At 39.3% G+C, this 27,559-nt stretch overlaps 1 protein-coding gene across 1 annotated transcript in view; it reads right to left on the bottom strand.

The window, feature by feature from the left end:
* Nucleotides 1-2,868: 2,868 nt before the first annotated feature.
* Nucleotides 2,869-27,559, bottom strand: part of LOC109043819 (phospholipase B1, membrane-associated) — a 38,966-nt gene continuing 14,275 nt past the window's right edge. The window contains exons 2-8 of the mRNA XM_019061137.2: nt 20,409-20,659; nt 19,522-19,729; nt 11,185-11,411; nt 8,696-8,858; nt 7,557-7,711; nt 5,596-5,764; nt 2,869-4,395 (exon numbers count right to left, since the gene is read on the bottom strand). Coding sequence (XP_018916682.2) covers nt 4,262-4,395; nt 5,596-5,764; nt 7,557-7,711; nt 8,696-8,858; nt 11,185-11,411; nt 19,522-19,729; nt 20,409-20,651 — 1,299 coding nt within the window. The 5' untranslated portion in view covers nt 20,652-20,659 and the 3' untranslated portion in view covers nt 2,869-4,261. The remainder of the gene's footprint in view (nt 4,396-5,595; nt 5,765-7,556; nt 7,712-8,695; nt 8,859-11,184; nt 11,412-19,521; nt 19,730-20,408; nt 20,660-27,559) is intronic.

Genomic DNA, 27,559 nt, shown 5'->3' with positions numbered 1-27,559 from the left:
TGTAACACCTCCATTCCTCAATTCCGGTGAGGAATACGTCTCTACCCTTAACTCAATATAAATATACAAATTGATAAGTGAGTGCTTTAGTCTCCTGAAAACAGAATTGCGAAACTTAAAATTGGAGAAAAATGATGAGTAAATGAAAAAATGGAACCAATTGATGGGATATGTCGCATGCCATTCTGACACAAAATATGGCGTCTATCGAATCACCTTAACTAAATAAAATAACCAAATTTTCAACTCTCAAACTATCAACTATCAACTATCAAATTTCAAACTATCAAAATTTCCAACAATGACAAAAATGATTGTAATATACCTATAATGTAATGAAATATACACGCTCTAATCATTTAATTTGTATTACCTTTATGTTATGTACCTACATGTTATACTATTTTTATAATAAATTTTGCCAACATGCTTTTCAATTCAGTCTACAACATTTCATTCCGACGTGGCAATAATGATTTATAATGCCCCTAATCCATTAAAATGAATTACAATAGTAATGCCGCATTATAATGTCGTATTATACATCGCAACGATTCATGTCCTACTGATTATTGATTATTGTAAGATGAATTCTGTTTTCTCTGATTGTATGTTTCATACGTGCGAAGCAAGTACGGGTCACTAGAAACGTGGTTCGTACGGGTGGCTGATGAAATTGATCTTCGAATACCTTTTGATGAGCTAGGGAAATGGAACCATCTGCATCTCATGGACAATAAATAGTTGCCGTAATTAAGGTCATCCCGTGATTAAGGTGCCGTGATTTAAGTCATAAATTCTTCATCTAATTCTTGATTCATCTCCAAAATGTCTGCTAAAGCTTTCATGCGCTTCTCCTTGTATGCATGAATGAGCAAATTGGGTATCGAACAAGCGGACACTTTTTGAAAATTCAGATGATTCTGGACAATATCGTACAGAAGTCCACGAGCTGCAGATAGAACCATTACCTCTAGCTCATCAAAAGTTATTCGAAGATCATTCAACAACCTCTTTGACAAGTTGCAAAAACTTTTCGTTAACAATAGTGTCACACGGTACTAGGAATATTTACTATTTAACGAACCTTATATTTCCCTGACTCAGTCCTAAATTATAGAAGTATGCGTTACTTTTCCAGCAATCCAAAAAAACAATTATACAAAAAACCAATACCTACACTTTCAGATATAAAAATGCAAATTTTTTGCAGCCTCGCTAAACGACTTATCAACCAGAGATTTTTTAGGAAGCGGACCTCCAAAGAGCTTTCAAAATTAAAAGTATACAACAAGTGATAATGCCATGTATTCGCCATATCAAAGCCCAATACACATTTATACACCGGCTACGTAAATCTGCTAAGTTACAAAACATGAATCGACAGTTGTCGGATTGTACATCAATGACAAAATGTGTCTAGGCCCTCATTCTTGACTACAACTACTGCCCCCAGAGCCGCTCTCCGACGCCAATGCGTTGGAGCTTCCTGCTTGTTTAATTAATGTGTGTATCACACTAAAAATGTATACACGTAGCACTTCAGCATAACACAATGCCTATATGTTGTAAATAGTTTTCTAAGGTGACGTAATTATTGTAATATTCCGTCGCATTCCTAAGGCGCATTGATACAACTATTTGAACTCTCCGGAATGCGTGAGGTATCACGCCGCATTTGAAGGCGTTTTCAAAACAGCCAAGTTCCGATATCCGGATTATTGTTTTGCAAAGTTCCACTTATTATGTTTTATTTCCTACCATTTGTTTGTTTTCAATCCTTGTATAAAAACCACCCATTTGCTGAATACAATTCTAGCTGGAGCGCACTTCAGCTATGCATTCACCACTGCAAAAATGTCAGAGGAAATCGACAAGCCCAGCGTGCATGAAGGCTATTTCAATTGTGAGCCAACCTCTAGCTGTTGTGCAGATCAATAACAAAAGAAATGTTATTATGTATCTGGTTTTGGCTCGTCAAAAGTTGTTTCTTAAAGTTTCCTCTCACCACGTTTAATGCCTGTGTATAGTTCTTATAATTGTTACAAAATCATTAAACATTTAATCTAAGAGTGTTTCGTAATTGCGTAAACGTATAACAAACTCTAATGATCGCACTTGTAGGTGTTTTTTATTTTCTTCTTCTCCTTTTTCCCTCTTCTTTCTTCTTATTTTGCTTCTTCTTACTTCAACCTTTTTGAAACCCCTTTAAGGTCACTACTAGAGTTACAGTTGGCAATGTCAATTTTTTTAAGAATAACAAAAAAAATCTCTTCAGTTTTACAAAAAAAAAAAAAGTTCTTGAACTTCATTCAACCATACTACTAAGGAAAAATAAACAGACTAAGAGGGAATGGGTTGAATGGAGCCAAGTCAAATTTTGGGGGTAAATTGAGCCAGGGGTAGTTTTTCGCTTAAATATATCGCATCAAAATTCCTCTTGTCATACATTCCTAGTTGAGAAAAAATATTTTTAAAATGAAACTAGACGTTGGAATTCATCTCTAATTTCTCTCATCTCTGAATTTCATCGCGAGTAATAATATTAAAACCTAAAATTTTTTGCGGGTTCTATTTTTAATGTGAGTTGGCTTCCTTCTCTTAAAATTGGTTTGAATGAACTGATTAGTGAGTTTCTAAGGGTGTCACATAAATACGGTGGTGAATAAAGAGAATGATGTACGAGATCAATGTTGAACAACGTCATATTACCGCTTTACTCGGCTGAAAAATGGCAAATGCGTATATCTTCGAGTCAAGGAAACGTGATCTCATATGAGTCGTTATTCTGAAAGCAAGTGACAAAAAAAAAAACGCAAGAGTCTCAGAGACCAAGCTGGAATACCCATGAATGAGAGGACAAAGTAATGACTGAGCTAATGAATTTAATAAATTCTTTCACACATACCTACTTAATATAAAATGAGCAAACAATGAAAACAGATAAAACACTTTTAGAAAAGGAACAATAGTTTGTGTGGCAAGATACGTGATAGGTACAGATAAAGGTATATGGCAGCAGGTATAAGGGAGTGAACTTGTCTAGATTTTTTTAATTCCTTCTAAAAATTGGCGTCCAGCCATTTTTTTTAGCTCGAATACTATTATGCAATTCGATGCATGTTACTCAGTAATGTGATTTTAGGAATTCAGTTTGAAAAATTTCAGTAACCACAAAAAGGAAACTCGAGCTATATTTTTTGGTTCTTTGAATCCAATGAATGTATTTTTTCTTTCTGTCTGCCTCATTGAACTTGAACTTTTATCGCATATCTAGTATATCAAGTACCTAGATAGCAAGAATTAGAATTTGAAAGACTTGTGATAACAAGTTAAATATCACCGACTTTTTCCACGCGATAGATCACCAAAGTCTAGAAAAAATTCGTATATAACAGGAAATTTTGAACCATTCATCCATTTAAGAACACATTAGTTTCTGCTTAGTTGCGGGGACGTCCCGTAACGGGGTGGCGGCAGAGCGTTGACGAAGAGATGTTGCGGTGTCAGTCGCCCGATAACCTCTGAGAGGAGAGGCATTATGTGGCGCTTGGATGTCGCAGAACGCCAGAGTGCGTTGTAGGAGCGACTTCATATATAATTAGTTGCTGATAAAATTTAGCTGGCCAATAAGCGCTAACAGTTTTACTCGTGTTTCGACCACATTTTGCAATAAGAAACCACCATTTCTGGCTCACCCATAACAGCACATATCTGCACGGGGATATTATTGGCACGCATGTTTCTTGAAACTGAGCCAGAAATAGTAGTTCCTTATTGCAAAAGGTGGTCCTTTTTACCGCTCATCCGAGATTCGTTCAAAGTGTCTTTCATTCCGACATTTTCTATCGTATGCATTGGGTTGAATTTAGTGCTTGAAAATCTGACCTATCCTCAGTGTAATTTTCAAACACGTCAATTTGAACACTTATATGAGGTCTTATGGCACATACCCTTAATTGATAATAATAATTTACGGTTAAACTTTCTGTTCTGGATCTTATTTAGAGTCTGTAACCAATGTAAACGAGTTTTGCTGACTGAAGATTCATGCGAGAAAAGCGCAATGCCTCTCGCTCATGCAGACCTTCTGAGTTTGAAATTCGCAATGGGCGGAAGGCGATGCGCTTTTTTTCCATGTTGGAAAAGTGAATTTCTAAGTAAGTGTGAAATTGAACAATATACAAAATGTCAAATATAAGACAGTTTTTGACTAGAATAATCCATCGAAGATCAGGTGCCAAAGATGAAGTTGTGGTAGTTATTTACAGTTTTTCCACGTGCAAATATATGGAGACTCCTCCGTTGGGCATAAAAATCGGGTCATCTCGAGTTTCCAATCTCTTGATTTATTTCCGACTGGCTCCAACATATTATTCCAAAGAGCATTCGCCGCTTTAAAAAAAAACCAAAAAAAACGGAGATTAGACCTTAAGTGATCCAAGTATAATATAAAACAAAATGGAAAATGCAATAAAACAATAGGTACAATACTGTACAGTTAAGAAACAAAATAAAACAATATGGTAAAGTCAGATCATTTTACACGGAGAAAAAATTTCATGCATTAGACCCGAAGTTGAGGTCATATGGATCTCTGAAGTTTTCTTCTCACGCATCCGAAACTTCAACTTCAGGTCCGATGCACGAAATTTCTCTCACCGTGTAGGGAAGGAATTTTGCTGTTATTGGAATCCACCATTTCTCACAGAAAGAATACATTTGATGTAAATGAGACCAAGGGGCAAGGAGGCTTTTCAGTAAGTGAAACACAGGCTCCTGCACTAGCATTGACTATTTTATAAGATGTGTAAAAAAAGGTACCATTCTCATTCAGGGGAGAAAAAAAGAGCATCAAGTTTTCGATAACAAAACCATTAAGGAAGATAAGATTTAACTTAAACACTTAGAGTTTTTAATTTACCTTCATGTAATGTACAAGTCGCTATTACGGCGCGCTAGGGCGCTAATTTACCTTCATCACCTGTTAAAAATGGGTGTAAATGGGCGGTATTTCTGGGAAGGGAGCTAATGACATCAGCTGCTTTCAAATTTTATTGAACAACTAACCGCCCTCTAACCCCTCCAACCGCTTTGCGGAGTGTGATTTATTTTTCCACGAAAGAACGATTATTACCGAGTTCCTCAAAAATTTCAGGTAATTTGCTCGTTGCAATAGAGGAGATTCCCTGAAATATTCAAATGAATCGATAAAAAAATGCCTCAAAATGAGAAAGAAAAATATCTTAGTAAGATTCCTCGTAGAAATAAATTATCCAATCGAAGGCAACAACTAATGCTGCTAGATATCTGTCGAGAAAAACCGCCCAAGCAACGTTTTCTGTGAGAGATTTTCTTGAATAGTACTGAAAGAATGGTGGGAACCTGAGGATTAGTACAGTCATCCGCGGGTGTGGTGTTCCTAGAGCCGGCCCTTCGTAGGAGCTTTTAAGGAATTCGCAGAGAAAAGATTAGTTTGGAAACTACGAGTACTTAGTAGCTAGCTTCCACAGATACATTGAAATAGAAATGAACTGTATTCATCAATATCAAATTATTTTGCCTTTTTAGTCCCCACAATCAACTACTTCTTACCTCTCTGGTATCCTTTTTGACTAAAATGGAAGCAGTCAGCAGAGAGATAAGACCAGTCTGTAACTGTATTTCCAAACCTCGTTTTCTTCGTTGGAAACGTGAGATCTCGTGTGAAGGTTTGAAGTACGACTGCAAAATCATCACTAGTTTTGTATTTTGGCAGGTTCGCCTGTTGAAAGAAAAACGACAACAATTTAAAATGGCATTCAACGACATTCACGACCACTTGAAAATAGTTTTAAAGGTTCCTAGAACTGGGGGAAGAAAAGAAGAGAAAAATGTCACATCATAAAATCCTACCACTCAACAGATATTTACATGCTAACCAATGGGCCAACTGATGATTGATGCATCCAGACTGATGTGACTTTTGTCTCTTCTTTTCTTTCCCCAGTTCTACGATATTTTCAAGAAAACTGATGATAAATGAAATGATAGAACTGAAAAAAAGAATGCAAGGCACGTGAAAAACTTTGAGATAGTACGTTAGTATGGAACGTAACGTAAGTAACGGATAATTTCAGTGACAGATTTAAAAGACCTGAGCTTGCATTAGACTTTCAATGATCCATATAGTTGTGAACACCAAGGTTACAACGATATTGCAAAATATGGAGAATTGCATTGATAGGCAACAAAATATGAGTTGCTTTCGCAAACAATTGTCCCGACACTAATTATTAGTGACCCTGGTAAAAATTGGCAGTAGAATCTGTGTTCCAAAATACCATAGACCTACAGCCGGCTATAATATTTCCAATAGCTTCTATAGCCGGCTACACAATTTCTTATAGCCTTTTATAGCCGATGGCGATTAAGCAACAGCCAGGCGATAAAGTGTATGCTAAACGTTACTAATTACGGATGCTAGGACTTAGTGAGTTTTTGGAATACTGCTCTCTTTTTGGGCCGTAGTATCTTGATTTATTTTGCGAGGAAAGCTCCGTACTTTTGAAGGATGCCGATGCCTGCCAATCCTAACATGTTGGAGCGCCTTCAATTTCGTATGATACTGTGCAATACGTCTGGTGTGAAATAGTTGCTTCAAGCGCCGTGATACGCTGTGGCGCGGCGCGGCGGGCGGGCAGCCAACGCAAAACGCGTATTGGCGCCTACAAACCTAACAGGGATACTTCCCGCGTTACGCAATGCGTGAAGTATCCCAGTTAGGTTTGTAGGCGCCAGTGCGTCGCCGCTCCACTTTGTGTTAAGCTCTCTGGCGGAGTCAGCGTTATTCAACTCATGATTTTGAAATGTTTGCACATCCTGTATGGATTATTCTCATTTTAATTGATGAAAAAAAATATGTATTAAAGGAAAATATAATGTGTGTTTTGTAAATATTAAGGTGGTTCCGTATCAAACTTAATGATTTCCAAAGCACACGAATTTCTACACAATTTCTTATAGCCTTTTATAATCGATGGCGAAAAAGCAACAGTCAGGCGATAAAGTGTAAAGCCCGGCGATAGGAACTATAGCCCGGCTGCATAATTTTTTATCGCTTCGCATAGCCCGGCCGTAGGATTTTCTCCGCGTTCTACAGCCAGCTATATGATTTTCTGTAGCCTTCTTTGGCCGGCTATAAGAATTCCTATGGTATTTTGAAACGCAGCTCTTATCGCCACTTTTTACCAGGGAACTACTACTTCGTTCTTCTGTTTAGATTTGAACGAATGTAGTTCTGGTAACGAAAAAGTTCTCACCCGCATGCAAAGTTCATGGTGCCTCTCATTAAGAATAAGTCACTCCAAAATTACGGTAATCGTTTCTAAAACAATTTCAGGTGGCTTTTTTTAAATGATTAATGCTTACAAACCGTCAGTAGAATTACATTTCGATGCACGAATAGAGTAAGTGACGAGTGTAAAGCATTTGATTGAAGTGTGTATTTTTTTTTTAAAAAAAAAAAAATAAAAATGATATTTTTTCCACGTCGAGATGAAAATGTGAACACTCACCAGCTCTTCTTCGGCGTTTTGCCAAAGCTCCATCACTTTAATGTAATTCCTTAAATTATGTTTGTACTGGGCAGCAAATAGGCAGTAGCATTCCGCGACGTGGGTGAAATAACACAACGGAGGGCTAGCAGAGAACTCAGTGATAATTTGCAGGTCTGAAAAAGAAGTTTATTTAAATCAATATTTTGTTTTCCTAGAACAAATATACTTTTTCCCTCTCTTAATTTAGGATATAAAAAATGACATAAAATTGTCACAATGGCTTTAAAATGAAAGAAATTTTAGTACATCAAAAGAGCCTGTGAACTCCACATCCATCTAAAAGTGATCATTTGTGAACCAGAAAAAGCGTATCGACCCAATAATTAAAGTTTTTCTTTTCCCACTTGAGAGGTCTCAACCTCAACACAGATGGTTTTAAATAATTTAGATTTTACAAACCTTTCACCAAGAGTCTATAATCTGTCTTAGTTAGTCTGTATCTGTTAATCCTAGTGACTTATTCACGGTCATAGATTTATAAGTTCCGAGAATCTAGTTACCTGCGAAATCATTATTGAAATTGAAAGATAAAGCTAAAATAGATGAAGGAGACGAAGGAAAAATGAAGGCATCCTTGGTGAAAACAGGTGGTTGAAATGGTCAAAGGAAGTAAGTAACAGATTAACTTTAAAGGCAACCCACGAGAGACCCTATAATTTAGTCCATCATTTTCCCCCAATAGTCTAAACAACACAAGCCCCCCCCCCCTTTCAATCAACAGGATCACTCAAGTCCCTCCCCCCTCTTTTTACCTTCAGAGAGGGAGGCTCCAGGGCCGTGAAATTCGGAATCCCTCGGGGTCGATACCAGTGGCGTGGCGCGAATTGCGATGTATCGATTGTTATGCCATTTAAACCTATGGTAAAGAATCGATTATTGAGGTGTTCGCTGCAAACACCCCGTTTATCGATCCTTTTTCATAGGTTTAAATGGCATAAAAATCGATATATCGCAGTTCACGCCACGCCACTGGTCGATGCTCTATTTACCCTCGCACTCTCCAACCTAATATAACTGAGAAAAAAACCTGGAACGGGTGGTATGAGACACCTTACATGCAACAATAGATTCTATGGGAGGCACAGCCCAATACTTACTTGGGGCAACCACAAAGTTGACAATAGTTCTCGGCAAATTTGCCTGCAAGTAATCCAAAACGTTTTCGATATCCTTTTTATGTTTCTCAGGTGTTGCCCATATATCAGGACTATAACATAGATCGGTGCAAAAATCATTCGAGCCGATCATCAATGTAACAAGCTGTAAAAAAAAAATAGAAAAGTTGAGTTGTCAACCTTGAGGACTGTGCTTCGATTTGAGGAGATCAAAAATAATTAAAAATGATTCGAAATTCTCATTTTGCACACAATTAATATAAGGTTAAAATAAAATTGAAAAGTCAAATATATTCCTGACAGGAGCTCTTCTTTTTTCTATCACATTTTTTTTGCTGTGTTTTTACTCAGAACAAATTTTCTTGGCTAAGGGACAGTTATTTTTAAATGAGTGAGCCCTAGGCTATGCATTTAAGCCAAATAAGTCGAGTCTGTGCGCTTAAAAACAAGCGCACTGGAAAATGCTTTACACTCGAAAGTTTCAAAAAATCCGATTTGAATTATTCGCACACTCGTAACTAATGCTTGAGACACATGGAGACTTGGGATTAATATCAGAGTAAGACCCTACATACGGTTAAGCCATAAATATCAAATCTACCCTCTCCAGTAAATATCATTTTATGTTCAAGCTTGCTTTTATGAGCGTGTTTGGCATTTTCAGTGCCTCAGCACGCTTAAAATTTGCTGCCAAAAGTATTAAATGATGTTTGACATCATCAATTTTACTTTAAAAGCACATGATGCGTATGCGCAAAAATTATGATAAGATATTACGTGATTTTACTGGTATTGGAATAAAGCATCACTCATTCACTTATTGGTTTGATAGAAATAAAAGAAGACAATCATGTGGGCCGAAGAAGTTCCTTCAAACAGCTGGTTAGGCAGACTATGTTGCCTCCGTGTGAAGTCACATAACTTGAACGTGTAGTTTTTGAATACTTGGCTTACATAGGCAAAGCATTTGGCAGACTAGCAGATTTGTCTGCATTTTTACACTATTTACTAATTTTATTGAGTTTTTAGTGGGCAGAATACTGTTCCTCAGCGAATGTACACGACCAAATGTACGGAAATAGGTAAGTGTAATTGCATTTTAAGTATCGAATACCTATAAGACTCTCCTTAAACATGTGATATTTGCAATTTGAATCTTATTGTTGGTATCACCATATTATTATTTTCTATCTTTTCCACCGAAAAAGAATAAATATATTTAATATTAAATATCAAGAGGAGTCAGAGATATGTGGTAATGGCTACAAAAATTATTTGTTCATCACTAATTTACTAACGCAAGGGATGCGGCCGCCACTGTGCAACAATATTTTAATAACTAATTGTGAGTTCAAAATATGTGAACCTCCGACGGCAGTGTCGCAAAACGCTAACTACTCGTGTTCTTTTGTTTCGAGGGAAACCAACGAACTAAGTTCTCTTTAAATGGTCTGAAATCATCCATAAATGGTGATCTTGGGAACATATTAAGAGGGGGTTAAAAAAATTAGTTCTATTTTTCTTCTAAAAGATATTCTGGTTTTCTTGGAGGTTTTTTTTTTGGGGGGGGGGGGCAAAGGTTTGAATATTATGGTGTCAAGGCTTTTTTTAATTTCATGTTTTATCCGATGAGCTTCTTTTTCGATTATTATTCTTCCTGTATGGTTTACATTGTGATTCAACGAGACTCAAGAGAACCCTTGAAAGGCATCGTAAAAATTACAATTGCGATCCGCAAGTGGAATTCAGCAGTTTAGCTCTGGAGAGGGATCCTTCGAGAGATCACAATAATAGCTAAAGACAATGTAGAATACAATAAGAGAAATAGTTTCGAAATTCGTATGAATTTTAAGGTAGGTTCGTGCGTAATTTAAAATGTTTCTTTTGTATCGTGTAATAAGCTTGTATAGTAATCTTTAATTCTCGCAGTTTTGAAAATTCCAAACCTCTCCTCGTTCAGAAAGATGTTGATTAACGATCGATACTGATCTACGAAGTAAAAGTCATAGAAGTTGCATTCTCCTCCATTTGAAGGCGCATCGCCAAGAAGCCAAATTGTTGTCCGAGAATATTCTTCCGAACCTAACGCACTAACGCATTGATGCATTGATAACGACTGCACGGGCCCCAAATTAAGGAGGTGGAGTTAGCATAAAAAGCACCCATGCACAGTGGATCGAGTCAATAGGAGAGGTCGGACAAAATTTGGAAACTTCAAACGCTTACGACTGCGTTTATACAAAAATTTGAAGTTCTAAAAGTGGTTACATTGGTTTTCTCGTGAAATTTATCTGCTAGATGCACCCTTTAAAATGTAAAACGTGACGAAATAAACGTTAAAATTTGCAATTTTAGTCAAAAATTGCATGTCCGACCTCTGTAATCGACTCGATTCACTGTGCCTTGGTGATGTAAATGTTGCTTTCGATGGGCTTTCCGTGCAAAGACGGATTCCGGTGTGCGTCTCTTACCTTCCAATGTTTTTCGAAATCCACATTTGGATCGGCACGGATCCTCTTGACTAGAACTCGCGCCATGAACGGCATATCCGTGCTGATGGCGCCGATTTCCGCCACGTTGAAATGCGCTTTTTTCTCCTGAGCGATCGAATCGCCTTTCGAGTAACCAATCAAGTTCTGGTTGAATTCGCGAAGTATGTTCGGGAGAGTCATATGTTCCCGCCAATTTTTCTGACCTCCTGAAAAAAAGCAATGGTTACATTGTCATATTATAAATTGTTACAGTGAGAGGATGACCGCGAATTCGTTTTCCTCGAAAAGTGCCAATGGAGATGTTGCATGTGTGAGGAATTTGCAATTTGACTGTTGTTCGCGAGAAACACGATGGTGCCACTGGTTTTTTCTGAAATCAACTCCCGAGCTCAAAAAAAGCTCTCAAGTTGAGGCCAAAATGGAGGGGATATCCCACCTTACCCTGAGAGTCCACCTCTACAGCAAGACAAACTCTCCATGCAAAGATAGGGAGCAAATACATTAGCAGTGATGCCGTGTTTTCAGCTTTAGAGTCCCCAAATGGAGCGGCAGCCCCGTCAATGTATTTGCTCCCTATCTTTGCATGGAGAGTTTGTCTTGCTGTAGAGGTGGACTTTCAGGGTAGGGTGGGATATTCCCTCCATTTTGGCCTCAACTTGAGAGCTTTTTTTGAGCTTGGGAGTTGATTTCAGAGAAAACCAGTGGCACCATCGTGTTTCTCGCGAACTTTTGCATAGGAATCAACAGTCGAATCGCAAATTCCTCACACATGCAACACCTCCATTAGCTCTTTTCAACACCAGAAAAATCCAGCCCCCCCCCCTTTTTCCTCGTCTCGCATCCACGCGCCGCCACAATCTCCACTCCCTTTTCTCTTTTCAGAGTTGAGCAGTTTTCAATGAAAGCGATTTACTCCTGAATGAGCTATCGATTGATATCGAAGCGTGACTGAAATATTTGCGTTTCACGGCAATCAAGTGCGTGGTGGAGCTAAGAATGTCAAATTGGCAACCGACCTGAAGTTTTGAACTTGACCGCGACAGACGACGCTGTAGCCAGCGTGATGCTAACTCCGCCCGTGTGGTGTGGATCTGGGATTAATTTACTCTAAGACTTGAAAGCAGCAGATCCTACGCCCGAGTGACTACTCCGAGCGCATTCGCGTTTCTGCAACCGTGGAAATAACTTCAGAGCATCCTTGATTCGCTTATAAAAGCTTCAGCCAGCGGAGACAGTAATACGCAACCTCATGCGGAACTGGACAGGAGTCTCCTTGTTCCCGCAGTGTCGCACTCCATGCCCGCTGGCTTAAGTTGCAACCACCGCTAAGCTTAAAAGTTCTGCAGTAGCTGTTCTTACAAATTGTTTGGATCGATCCTACCTTCTCTTGCGACCGTTCGTGGAAGTTAGAATACCTGACAAAATTAAATTAGCATACTATTTCCTCCTCTGCTTTTTTTCGCCGAGCTTAAACTTCATGCATGGAGGAAAAAACTTCGATTTGTATTGAACACCAAAGTTTCGGTCCGGGTGACTGGATTTCTTGGTCGTGGGAGCTGCGCCTCGGGTCAGGTAACCTGAGTCTTCGGTAAATAATGAGAGTTTCAGAATGGCCAACAAAAACTTCTGCCTCCTGAACTGAGGTGTGGTTCTTGGGTCCAAAAACTTCGGTCGCCTGAGCCGGTAACCTTGGATATTTCGTATGAATCGAACTTTTACTCTCAGTGGGCTTTCAGTACCTTCTTTTAGAAAAAATGGAATACGGCCGCTGAAATTGTCACTTTCCGCTTCCGGTCAGAGTATCACGAGCGCCATTTGTGCTCGGGCATGCTTTAGGCAACTCTGGGGCTTCAAAAGCGACGCGACGCGACGAAAGGCGAGGGGCCCCTAGGAATCAATACTGCAACTTTCAGATTGATCAAACGTCAGCGGGAATGAAAGGGGCTCCAAGGTCTCAGAATGAAAATATTTAGCGATATGTGCGATACTCCTTGAGAAGATTTAAATTTAAAACATTCAGTGATGTCAGCAAGGCTCCTAAATTCTCAAAAGCGACGGAGCAGGTAGTACGGTGGCTAATTACCAAAAAAGGGCAAATAGTGGCAAATCGTGATACAGTTTAGCGGCTTTCAGGGATCAAACTAGATGACATTTGAAGAGTTTTGAGTCGAAGAGGCATTTTCAAAATGGTGGCAGATCCAAGATGGCGGCCATTCAAAATGGCGGCCGGCGCGTACTTTGAGCCGCTATAGATCGAGATCCACTGAACCGATTTTATTTCTCTTTTTTTTGTTTGATAGATAATTGAAAGGTAAATACGACAAAATCACAAACTTTTTGATTTTGACAACATACAGGGTGTTTTTTCCAAAAAAACCCGGTTTTTGTGCATTGATAAAAAAGCTTTTAACCCATATATCTTTTAAAATCGCATTATTAAGGCCCCTTTAAATACTCGCCATGTAAAAGAGCGTCTTTTGAGCTTTCCAACGATATCTTACATGATGGGTCTATAATTTAAGGTTTTCGCACCACTGCGATCCGCGCGACGGCGGCACAGCGCGGGCCTGCATAAATTAATCCAGGGGCATATGTTGAAAAGAAGCCTCCCGTGGAATAGTGAATGGAGTAAGTGTGAAAAGTGGCCTAATCTCTTCTTTTTGATGTGCAGAAAAATAATTTAGATGTTATCTAGCTCAATTTTGCGTCCGACCCCTCCAATTCAAGATGGCGGCCAAAATGGGGGCTCGGGGGTTGAAGATGTTGGAATTCGTTTTTGATGCCGTGTAAGGGGTCTATCACTATGTAACTTTGGTCGTAGAGTCCGAATTTGAGGTCCAAAATTGTCTCCGGCTCAAAGGGATGCCCAAAATCCAATATGGCCGCCAAAATTTCCACGATAGGGTCAAATCTCCGAAAGTTGCGTAAAACTGCCAAGTAGTATATCTTTCATAGGGTTTTCTGGGTCGTAAATTTCACCGATGAGGTCAGAATTTCACTACAGGTTTATTGAAGCCCAGAAATTTCAAAATGGCGGCCAATATGGCTGCCGTTGCGGAGGCCCTCTTCAGGAATCAAAACTCCTATATTCGTAGATACCTATCTCTGGGGCCAGCGAGACATTAAAAGAGATATGCGGGATCCCAGGGTTTCGAATTCGAATGTAAGTGTAATATTCACTGTCATCTAAACTGCCGTGCTAAGGAAGAACGCCGTATAAACATTCGCGAGTTGCCAAATTTCCTTTGATAAAATGCTTATTTTTAAGGATAGTGATGAATATTTTTTTTTTTTGAAATTTTCAGGAGCTTTGGGTGAAATTGCCAACAAACTAATTTGAAAAATTGGGAGAAAAATATTCATAAGTTTACCAGGAAATTCAAGTTTTATCAAAGGAAATTTGGCAACGCCTGAAGGTTTATACGGCGTTCTTCCTTAGGACGGCAGTAAACTGCTTCGATCTTAGGGAAAATGGGATAAGTTATTATAATAGAGCAAGTAAACGATAGGTAATATCGGGAAATATATTATTAAACCCCATAGCTATGAATAAACCAAGTGGACGTGGTCGAAATGCTAGGAGCAACTATAACTGCTCCCAGGTTGCTCACATTGCCGATCGAGATATTGAAGGCGAACTGATCGAGATGAGTGAGCAACAATGTGAGTATGAATCCTTTAAAGCCACAAATAAAGCAGAGCTCTATAAAACTTTAAACCGCGGAGAGGATTATTATAAATGCTGTCTTCATCTCATATAAAATTATAAAATCAACCGCATTAAATATGTAAATTGGTTCACATTAGCATTAGCAGCTTTTTTTTTTTCAATGTTCAGTTTAACGTTAGAGGCGTTAAACTTTGATTAAGAGGGCGGATAGTTTTACAGGGAAAAAATGGCATTTCCACCGAAAAAAAGAAAATTTCCACAGGAAAAAAGGACATTTCCGCAGAATTTCTCCATAAACCTAAAACAAGATCTCCCGAACTATCATCACGTGTCCAGCTCACAAGGATGGGAGGGAGGGACTGTTTAGCATGTCTCTACAAATAATTTCCCAGATTTTCAAAGCTGCTTTTATTTTCTTGAGATTTTTGAGTGGGGCAATTTTGAATCCGACATTCCTTCCTGTAGAAACTGACATTAATATCCAGGCGCATACCTTTGGCTCGAGTTCATTCCCCTGAGGATGAAAAGAGTAATAAAGAAAAACGAATTACTCAGCCGTCGATCGTGCCTTGATTGGAACGACCGTTTGGCTAATATATCGTCGTCTCCTCACAAAAGAACGTAACTTTTTCCCAGTGTTGCCAGATTGCCCCTCACAAATTCCATTTTTAGGCACTAGAAGAATCTTTGGCATCTTTTCGCATTTTTGACTGAAAATGTCACTAATTTTTTCCCTCGATCTCATGGAAAAATCAAATAAATTTTCCAATAAAATTGCACAAGTGCATTTTTGTAAAAAAAAAAAATATATATGGTTTGAGTCAATTTTTCGTCAAAAAACGAATTACTCAGTCATCGATCGTGCCTTGATTAGAATGACCGTTTGGCTAATATGTCATCGTCTCCTCACAAAAGAACGGAACTTTTTCTCAGTGTTGCCAGATTGCCCCTCACAAATTCCGTTTTTACTGGAAGAATCTTTGGCATCTTTTCGCATTTCTGACTGAAAATTTCACTAATTTTTCCCTCGATCTCATGGAAAAATCAAATAAATTTTCCAATAAAATTGCACAAGTACACTTTTGTAAAAAAAAATTATATTGTTTGAGTCAATTTTGCAACCTCGGAATGAAGTTACGTTTCTTCGTCCGGGAAACGCTAATATCCGTCGCGAAAGGTTCATAACAGTGGCGTGGCGTGCTTTGCGATATATCGATTGTTATGCCATTTAAACCTATGGTAAAGAATCGATTGTTAAGGTGCTCGCTGCGAACACCCTGATTATCGATCCTTTCCATAGGTTTAAATGGCATAACAATCGATTTATCGCAAAGCACGCCACGCCACGCCACTGGTTCATAACGTCCTTCAAATGCCACCGGTGTCATCGTATTGACTTAAAATTTCGCTAAATTTTTCCTCGGGCGTGGCAGTCGGACACAATTTTTTGTTGGGGGAAATATAACCGAAATATTTGAGGAGCGGCACGATCAAGGTAACCCGGGCGTTATTTTGACATTTGACGCGGTTTTTGAGTACTATCAACGCTCATATCGCTGAAACAAGAAATCGATTCACGCGAAATGAAAGATCGTATTTAAAGTTTACTGGGGGGAAAAAGTCGAAAAAATAAGCTCAAACCTACGGCCTAAAATTATCGCAGCAATAATCAGCTCCTTTCTTTGTAATAAAACTCGTATAATGCCTTCTTTATAGATGTGATAATAGTGGAAAAACAAGGATGAAAAAACGGAAAACAAGGCTAAAAATACACAATTAATGATGTTTTTTCATCCTTGTTTTTCCACTGTTATCATTGTCTTGGGCTGCTCTTAAAAATTTATATCCGTGATAATAATCATAGCTGCCACGGAACCGATTCTAGGTCACGCATTTAAAAAAAAATCCGATACATACGGGAGAGGGAAAAAACATTCCTCTATACAGTCAGTTTTTTTGAGAGCATAAAATCTCAGAGGAACAATGGGCAATGAATGCAAAAATAACTATTCGAGTGATCCTACTTTTAAAATTGGAACCAGATTTATTTGAAAGCAAACAAAAAATCATGCGAGTCCTAGCAAAAAGGTGGGCAGTTTTAATCTAGCTCCCAATCAGAAATAATCGTTGGAAAATCTGGTTAAGAAACATGTATCAGATTGCTTAAATTCGTGCCTTGTCTAGTGGTCCATTGGACTCAATTTAATTTTAATTGCCTTGAGACGGATTTTATCTTCTTAAGACCGTTTCGAAGTAGGGAAAAGCAAAAAAGAAAAATTATAGCGGTTTAAAAGCAGACACGTACAAATGAGGATTCCTTTTGAGACTACAAAAATATCATTTTTAACCTTTGCCCTCCGCACCAACCTTAATGAGCTCCCACATTCATAGCATTGTGAAGCTTCTCTAACTATAGTTATGTCTCCAGCTATAACTCGGACCTTGACGTGATACGCTACAGACACCCCACTGACTCTCCATCCAACGATAATAATCATCGTGTCGACAGCTAGAAACATCGCATCCATCTTAATGTACTCCCAAGCTTCACAATAGACAAAATAATATTCCTCAGAAGTTACATGTTCTTTTAGGCATTGCTAGCACGAGCCCACGTCATACTTGCTGACTAAAAACCCTAGACTGGTCTCCGTGATTTTCCAACAATTTCCTCTCATTATTGCATTGCGTGAAATCACTCTCTATCCAGACACTCGATGAGCTTCGACCTTCAGATTAATTAGTGACTGGCTATTCACATTTATTATAATGCTCAATTTGTGAAAAGTAATTGAACAGAGTTTAGTGAAATAAGTTTATTTACATTTCGGCATGCAAGAGCCTTTTGTCTCTCATGAGTGGATCGTTAATGCATGCGGCTAATGTAAAATTCAGGTAAACTTAATTTGCTTAGCATCCAAGTGGCGCAATATAACTAAAATACTGAAATAAAGTAGCAATTTAATGCAATGTATTTTCATTTTCTACCACGAAATTGTGATATTTTTACATCCTTTGGTCAATTGAAGCCGGTTTTAAACGTTCAATTAAAAAAGTTTGCTGAGCAGTGTACCAGATACATAGGCAATTTGCAGCGCAAAAAGAATTACAACTTCTTCCTATTTCATCGTAATAAATTCCAATGAGAAGAGCCCCTTCAATTAGTAGATAGGCACAGGGCCGGATTTACCTACTTGCCGCCCATGGGCCGCCTATATTTTGCCGCCGCCTTCTCATTCGTTTTGAAACATCAATGAAAATCATCAAAGGAACGTGCCAGCGGGGGAGGGGTGCATAAGACGCGTTTACTGGTGTTGAACACATTTTTTGGGAAAGCTCTGTCAACACTACTAGCAAAAGTTCACGGAACTTTGCGAGAAAGTTAAGTTTCGTAAACCTATCTCTGTGTGGACAAGGCCTTCCATTCATAAGAAATGAACGAAAAAAATATGAAAGAACAAACATAAATGTGGATTAATGATTTTAACTTCCGCCGCCGCGCCTTGCAGACCGCACTGTGACGCAATGCGTGAAGTATTCACGCAGTCTTGTAGGCGCTATGCGTCTCACGCTGATCGAACTGTGTATGCCGCAATGCGTGAGGTATTCATGCATTCTTGTAGGCGATATCCGTTTCACGCTGTCCGCAATGACCGCACTGTGTTTGATGCAATGCCTGAAGTATTCGTGCAGTCTTGTAGGCGCTAATATGTGTTACATGCGGATCGCCGCGCCGAGAGCTTCTCCTTTTCATCTCAAGTCCTCGGCATCATTTCTCTCTAGGTAAGTCGCGCCGTTCCAGGCCAAATTGCGTGTTTGGTTTCTCTCTTAACTCGACTAATTAAAGGTGCTGTCTCTTGTATAACTGAAAGACGACAAAAGTAGAAATTACTATACTCTCAGAAAATTAGAGATTTTGTCGCCTTTTCTTGTTTGTAATTTTTTTTCCAAATCCGATTTTTTTTACTTACAATTGAACAAATTGCAAAATTTGTCGCCCCCTATAGATTCACCGCCATGGGCTACCCCCTTAATCCGGCCCTGAATAGGCAACATACAAAACATTCCACTGCAATAGCTATAGTTACAATGTAATTGCAATTACTCCAATCTGTGCTCCACCGAGGAGCCTCATACGGAGTTGCACATCGTTTCCATAAATTCAAGGTACGGTGTAAAAAAATATTATAACGAATGACGCTACATTGCAAGTACCTAAGTAGTTAAATTACGTCCCATAGAATATATTCTTCCACTCTTCGGGGGTATTCTCCAGAGACAAGAGACCCTCCACTAGTATCTTGACCATGGTGGAAGCTTTTACTTTCGGGACTTCAGCATTCTACTGTTGACTTACCTACATGTTTGATGTTCAACAACGTGTTGGCAGGTTCGTTTTGCAAACAAGCCGAAAATGGCCGAAGTTTGGGAAACTTGCTTGGCTCATGACGTCACCGCCCGAAGCTCGTCATCCACCATGTAGGTAGGTCAACAGCCGTAATTAGGGTGATTAGCCAAAAGGCCAGTGAAAGGTATCTTGTCTCTGGTATTCTCCGAGAAAGCCCTACAAGTAGTTTGCATTTGGTGAAAGATTTTTCCGAACTGAGGAGAGAAAATTGAGGTATGGGATAACAAATTGAACTTACCGATGGACCAGGAAATTCCCCTGTTCTCAATTGCGACATGGAAGACGTTGGTAGCAGCCGCTCCATTTCCAGCAGTTAAGCTATCTCCAATGGCAGCCACTACGTCTATGTCTCCAGGCCTGACTTCATGAACACTTGTTGGCACAACTGCGCTTCGTGCATTTGATGTGTTGCATGGAAAAGGCCCATTCAAGACTGTTTGAAATTTCTGAATTGAAAACAAATAAATTAATGAGTTATCTATAGGGTTTTAAAAAAAATGATCTTCATCTAGTATTGACCTCAACGCTCTAAAAGTCTTGGATTCGAAACTCAATGTAAAATTTACTTTATTGCGTTGAGAGGTTCCTGGGTGGCTGGATGCTGTATCGTAATTGCTTCTTAAATTCTCATTTAAAAAAAAAATAATTATAATCAGATTTTAGAGGTTTAAAGTATTTGAGAAAAGCAAGTAAGCCCTTGACTCATGTCAATTGGCTCAAAAGTATTCGTTTTCAAGACTTCGGAGGCTCTGAGTAAAAATTCAGCATGAATTCATTACGCAGAAAAACTTTCTCATTTGCGAGGAAAATTACTCTTACACATCATTGCAGGCTAAATATTTACTTCTCCTTTAACACGACTTCAGGGTCTAGTTTGATATTATTGACGAAATCATATATCGCTCAAATTAAAATCTTGGAATTTTTGGAAGCAGTTAAGCTTATTTTAAATGCTGCAACTGTTGGGGTCTACTAGTCTGCCAAATTAAGTTGGAGCGTACAGTATCGTCAATTTCCGAGGATGCGGAAATTTTATATGTATGGTTTGGATATGTAAGTAGAAACATCAGTTATGCGTATAAACCTTTTCATTAGAACTCATTTTTTCGTATTCTCAGTCCATACCTTGATTTTTTTTGCGAGTTTTATGTTATGAGGAAGCTCTGAAGATTTTCCGATTGCACTTTGCAGCATTTTCCGAAACTTCACGAACTGCTCTGGGGAAAATCTAAAAAACCGGGGCAAATCTTCATCTTTTCCAGATATGTTCCATCGAGTCCATGGCAGACCGTGTGTAATGTTATAGGCTGAGTAGACGGTTGGCACAGTTGCAACAAAACATAGCAATCCAAGCGAGAATAAATTCATTGCTCCTCCTATTGAATACAAACAAACAAAAACAAAATTAATCATTTCTATTTTTTTTTTTTTTTTAATGGATATTGGCAATTTCCAGAATGGGGGTTGGGGGCAGCAAACTCTTTTTTGCCCCGAACCGAGGAGAAAATTCGTAAATCCAGCCCCAATCTCGATGTGATGCAGCCCTTTTTTGTTTGTATCCATGGTCCCTCCCCCTACCCTCTCCTCCCACTCGTGTACTTAGTGGTCAAGGGTTCCAAACTTTGCAATACAATTTGGATATCTTATATGGGTTAAAATTGGTAAAAGTGCTGATTTTTTAACACCATGTGGCATCTATGTCCATGGCATATGTCTATGGCATGCGAAAGAGCAAGCACTTTCGCAGTATTCCAACAAAGGTCCATTTAATATTTCGTCCTCCTCCGAGTTGATTTTTATTCAAAATCAGCATTATTTACGTAGCTTGCACTTTACTTGTATTGAACTCTCTTTGAGGTGACAGAGCGAGCGACGGGCTGGTGCGACCGTAATGTGATCATTTCCTCATGAGTAGAAACACGGCGGTGGCCAATGCGCGGGAATAACTGGGAATAGATAGAAAAGGGCTGCTCTGCCGTGCTAAGGAAAAACGCCGTATGATCCTTCCGTTCAAGCCCATAAGCGCAAATCCTCCAAGTCGACAGCCCAAAAGCGCAAATGGGACTATTTGCGCTTTTGGGCTGTCAATTCGAGGGGCATCGACCGGATCGATACGTCGATAATCGAAGGAAAGCTCGTGTAGAATGTGTGGCAACTGCGCAATGAATTATCTGCAATTCAGTTTTTGAAAAAAGTTGGCATGAAATTCCAAGGCAGGCGCTTGTAAATGGTTTCCTCCTATATATTCGACGCAAACTTTCTCTAAAGTGTAAGGCTCACCTCTACAAACTCAGACCGATTTAGAAAAATAATATAAATAAGGCAGGGGGGAAAGAGTTCCCAGGTTTCGCTTTTTGCATGCACAGATCAAAAGCAGAGCCTGGAAACTTTTTGTCAACCGAACCTTATCAATCATCGGTTTTTCACTGATATGCATTCTTCTGGACTCAACTACCAAGGAAAAAAAGGTAAATAACGTTGCTCCGTTTTCACGCTTCTGCTTTTATTCCTCCCTTTAATTACGCTCCATTCGATATATCGAAATTCTGGTCGATTATTTCATTTGCGCTTATGGGCTATGAATATTTACGCATTTGCGCTGTCGCATTTGCGCTTTTGGGCTGTCGATTTGGGTAATTTGCGCTTATGGGCTGTCACCGATCCTTCAGGCGTTGTCAAATTTCCTGCGGCAAATCACTAATTTTCGGGAAAATTTTTGAATAGTTCTCTGCCAATTTCTTGCATAATTTTGTTTGTAGTTTGATCTAAAGTGTCTGAAAATTTCAAGGATAAATATGCACAATTTTCCTCCAAAATGAACATTTTATCGTAGGGAATTCGGCAACTCTCGAATGTTCATACGGTGTGCTTCCTTAGCAAGGCAGTGCTGTCCACTCGTATAGGTTAATTGATTTACCTCTGATTCAACGTTTCGGTACAATTTTCATCTGTAAGGGGCGAGATTTTTGGGAGTTGCAATATGTAGTGAGAAATGTATTTAACGACACCGCGGGTGAAGTCTCAGGATCTTCAATGGTGGAGCTTGCAACCGTGTGGGGAGGTGTAGCACAGAATAATGCGATTGATTCGTTCAATGTAAAAGGACCAATGCGCCAAAAACTCATAAGCTTCGAGAGTCCGGATTAATGAGGGAAAATAAGGCTGAAAAGGCTTGGTCGCGTTGACCCTTTAACGAGCGATTCAATTAACCCACGCCAATGCGCAAGCACAACCTCCCTGATGCGACGCGGTCTATTTAATTGGCTTTCGGCCGGATTTAAATTTGCTCTTCGTCGACATCATTACTTATTTCACTTAAATATAAGTCGCATGAATTCCCGTGGAGATAGTTTTGGGTTGAGTTCTTGAAAATCTTTGAGTATCCCTCCCTCCCCTCTTCAGACGAAAGCAATTAAAGCGAAAGGGCGGGGGAATCCAGGCTTGTCTTATGGGATCTCACAAAGGAGGAGTGGAATCGAACCCACTCCTTCGTATACTTCAGCCCCCGTTTTATTTATTTTTTTTAAAAAAAAAAAATCATAATATTTCTCGCCAAAAGATTTTTTACTAGCTATTTTTCAGACTTCTTCCGTTTTTTTTTTTTTTTAAAAAAAAGAATTAGAGGATGGGGGATTGTCTAACGGATGCCTTAGAGGAGGAAGAGGTCAAGAAGTCGGCCATGGTTCCTTCCGTTATTCTTGAACAGTTATCACAGATGGAGCACATACAGATCCACGCATGTATTAGAAAAAAAAAATAAACGCAAATCATTAACTCGTCTGGTCATTTACCTCTTTTAAAATTGCCTCTCCAATTAAAATAACGGAAATTTGCAGAGCACCGTTAAGTAGTTGGCGGCCTTTTAGAGAGGGATAGATCTTTTGATAAAACTTGGCTGCAGCTCATAAAATGAGTCAGAGATGTCATTTTTCAAGACCCAATTTTGAAAAGCGTCTGCTCCGCGGGCATTCTGCTCTGATGAAGGATTAAACGTCACGATCGACAGTGGTTGATCCGCCCAGTGATTCGGCTTTAGTGACCCATACTATAACGGGACCGCGGATTTTAATGTATTCAAAATTTAGTTTAATATTTCATGAAGTGAGTAGCTACGGCACACATTCTTACCCCCGTAGAGAGCCTCCGGGATGGTTTGTTTTTGAAAACATCCTCGGAGAGTTTGATCACACGCTCCATAAGGTATCTGAGAAATATTTCATCCTGACCATTGCCAGATCTCACTTTGAATCACACGGGAAAAAGAGACCCGTTAAGATACCTACAGCATTCCGCATGGTGCTACTTTTACAAGAAAGATTCAGCATGATTTGGACCGAGTTCATCAGGAAGGAACATCCCACATTGAATTTAATCTGAGACAAATAGGTTTGAAGTTTCATTCCTGCATAAGGCTCGATGCAGAAAATACTTGAACCCCTCTCTTCACAAATTAGGTAATTTATTTTTTTCGACTTCCAGTTTTTGGCAGGTGGAAATTACCGACTAGTGGAACCCAAAAACATTCCCAACTCGATTTTTTTTGAAAATGTGGGTTGGTTCCTTTCTGATAAACTCGGTCCAAGCACTGGTGAAACTCCTATAGCCACATATCGCGGTGTTTAAAAATCTCCCCCGCTGTTTGGGTTTTTTAGGAGAGAACAAGTCAACATCATTCCTTGAAGTTTTCTCTGAGATTGCTTCGTATAGAGAAGAAAAATCACGGAAGTTTTTAAGATTTGACGTTGAGTAGTTTTTTCTCATGAAATAATAAAGTAAAACAGGAAGTCTACAACGTCGCAAACCGTGATACGTGGCTTAGGAGTTTCGCCATCGACATACCTATTAATACTTTGCATCTTACATGCAATTTCAAAAAGTTCGTGAAAGCAGCCGAAGACAGAAGCGCAATTTTAACAATTTTAGATTTTCGGAAATTGAAAAACGAGTTTAGCTGCTCTCGAGAACCTGTTTATTCCCTTATAATAATACTATTTTTTCTTATTACTTTTACTTTTCTCTTATTTTATTTTTCTATGTGTTTTTATTTTTAAAATGTGCAACGCTGCGATGCAATTTCCCTCTCAAAACTTCTTTTTAACACTCATTGCTCTTCTAGACAACACGGCAGAATCGTTCACTTCCTTAACACATACAATTATTTTAACACTCCGGATGTGCGGGAAGTATACTCACTCAATTGAAGGCGCTTTATTCCGCCGAAAATGCTTTATACAGCAACTAATTACCTAATGAAACTCAATGTACCTATGCAAGCTTAATTATTCAGTCTAAAATCATTCCCACCATCAGTGGGATCCACTTTACGGACGTCTTACCAATTTTAGCAATTTCGTCTTCATGATTTTCACATTTTCCTTCGACAATATTGGGGAAGAAGGGCAGTCGGTCCTTCCGTTATTGTTTTGAAGGTTCATGTTACCTGCTAAAGGGGGAGGGGTGAAAATTGAGGAGAGAGTTGTGGTTTAAAGGTTGCTAAACAAGAACCGACTCTTCTGCTTTGGTCAGTAAGGCGTCAAATACTTCCATCGTGCAACAGTGCTTTTGACGGTTGATTTTAATATGCAGATGCGCGGAAGTCGGCCAGAGGCAGGGCGCTTGCAGAATACTTTCATATCGGTCACGGGGGAGGGTGGGGGGAGTAGGGAGGTAAGGGGGGCTAGGGTGAAGGGGGCAGTAGTGGTGTAGGGGGGAGTAGGGGCTCGTCCCGATCTGAGACTGGCAGCAGGAATGGGACGAATGGATGCACGATCCGTATCGCGATTGAAAACTCTGAATCGAAAGTCAACAACCTCAAAGTTTCAAAACATATCCTCTCGCTCTTATTCCTCAAGGGCTGCTGCTGCTTCAGGTAATAATGAACTTGTGCCGCCAGCGCGCGTCGCGCAGCGCCGCGCCCAAAGTCAAGCTGACCGCTTCATCCAACCGTGAACTTGGAATGCTTATTCGCCTTCCGTTAGTTAAGCGAACCTTCATACCACCATTTTCATCTCTGTTCTGAGATTTTGAACACAATTACAATCTTCCGCCAGGGGCACAATACGATGCGCTGTAACGACTTACTAACTTTTTTTCGCTGCAAACTTTCATTGGAAAATATCTGAGCATACCTTCGCGAAGTTTGCGTACTCCCTTGTGACGGGAAAACGGAGATCTTGAAAGGTCCTGCGGGCTGTTTATTGAAATTGATACACAAAGCTACAGACCCATAAGGTCTTTAAAGGCCCTTTTCGGTCACTTAGATACATATTTAAAAAATTTAATGCCTAGGAGGGACCTAGGTTAAGGTCTGAATTAAGTAAATTAGGGATCCTACATAACCCCGCAGCAAATTCTTAAGAGGAAGTCTCCGCCCAGCTTCTCTAGCCAGTCCGCCCCTCCTCAAAGGATTAAAAATCTCAAGTAACTTATGTAATAAAGGAGGGGACAAATCAGGTGCATGCACTGCACTGCAGATATTGTATGACAGAATGCCGTAATTCCTCTCTTTGTCATGACAGTTTCTGAGCCACTTTTGAATATTGATTATTCTTTTCATAAAATCAAAAAAAATTGTTGACATTTGAGCTGATGAAAAAGGAGGCAGTATGTAAAGGTGTGACTTGGTAGCAGCGATGGTGGAGATAGAAGCGGGCCACCTTGAAAGAATACCAACATTGCAAAGTCAGATAATAAGCGACTAGAGTCTCGTAATGGTGGGAATGGCCAGTGGTTCTCAAATTAAGTGGACGTTACGAGTGCACATATTTGCGGTACCCATTTAGACGAGAGTCGAGAACAGGGAGTCTCTAACGAGAACTTTACTCGTTGTTATCAAATCCTAGGATAAACTTTGGGTAACATAACTCAGTTTTAAAATAACCTACCAACGAAGACTAAAGTATAGGCTCATCATAACTTGGCTTTGTTACCTGCAATCTGCGACTCACTGAGAGATAATCTGATGGTCTTCCGCATATTATTTAGGTCTTGCGTGGCCCTTGAAAAGGCACAGAGGAATGTGCCAGCCGTGCTGAGATTGACCATGAGAGAGGGCATTTAAAAACTATTTTAAAAGTAGGTAATGTCGCTAGATTCCGTTTTTCATTGGAACCGTGGAACTCAAGATGCAGTTCAATCATTACGTAACTAAGGCTCTACTTTTCGTGTAGGTAGTTTGTAGTTTTGGAGGGCCCACAGCGACTCTCCAGCGTATGCGGCCCACTGCTTTCAGAAATTTATTTGAAAATCTAAAGGGACTAAATAAAGCTCATGTTCCCGAGATAAAAAAATCCACCTTTTGCCCAGGCAGCATTTTTCAACGGAAAACCCTCGATATTTTGAAATTAATCCTGCAATTTTTTTAAGATTTTGTACCTAATCCTTGTCCGTAACACTGTATAGGATATCGATGGCGAGACTAGAAAAAAATCGTATCTTAATTGCAAGGGCTCAAAATTGCAGCTAAATTCCGATTTTTTTTTTTTTTTTTTTTGGGGGGGGGGAGTATTTTATACATTTGAATCCTACCTAAATCCAAATTTGAATCTGGACCAAAAGTGTGCGCAATGGCAACGATATGCCATCAGCCTAAAGACAAAATGCGAATGGAATTTTGTAACGTCCCTATAAACATTTTTTTTTTTTTTTTTTTTTTTTTTTTTTAAGTTGTGCTCTCAATGCCATAATTTCAAAAGTTTATATACTTGGATTTGTACGCAATGGATTCCTTTTGTTTGTTGTAAAGTTCTGATGGTCTGGAAACGAAAATTTAAACTAGTATGCAAATTGTTTACAGGCAATCCGTCCATGCGTTACATCAGGGTATACTTTATCACCAGAGCGACACTCACTGTACTCATAAATAAATACTGCATGTAAAAGGTCGGAAAAACTCGGAGGTTACGTAAATCAAACTCTCTTTTATACGAAGATCGTTCGGGAAGTATTTTTCAAAAGTGAGAAATATAACACTCACACGACCACTTTAAAATTATCTGACAAAACTTAAGTATCGTCGTCCGTTATTTGCAATCTTTTACGAGGAAAACTGTTCAATCATAAGAGGGCCTAGACATAAAAATTCACCGTGTCTTCTTCCGAGTTCCTTGCGGAAGCGACACTGTCCAGTTTTTGTAGCGCAGTTTTATTTAAGGTCAAAATATATTGTAAAAACCACATGAAGGAATGCCGAAAAGAGTAGCGGCTCGGTTGCAGTATTGTTATACCTGACAAGGCAGAGTAAACGGGTCAATAGTCTTGAGGCATTTCGATTAAAT

This window comes from Bemisia tabaci, chromosome 3 (genome assembly GCF_918797505.1).
Source record: "Bemisia tabaci chromosome 3, PGI_BMITA_v3".
In the NCBI taxonomy this organism is placed as follows: domain Eukaryota; kingdom Metazoa; phylum Arthropoda; class Insecta; order Hemiptera; family Aleyrodidae; genus Bemisia; species Bemisia tabaci.
Note: the sequence above shows the minus strand (reverse complement) of the source record. Positions and strands in the feature narration are given on the sequence as shown.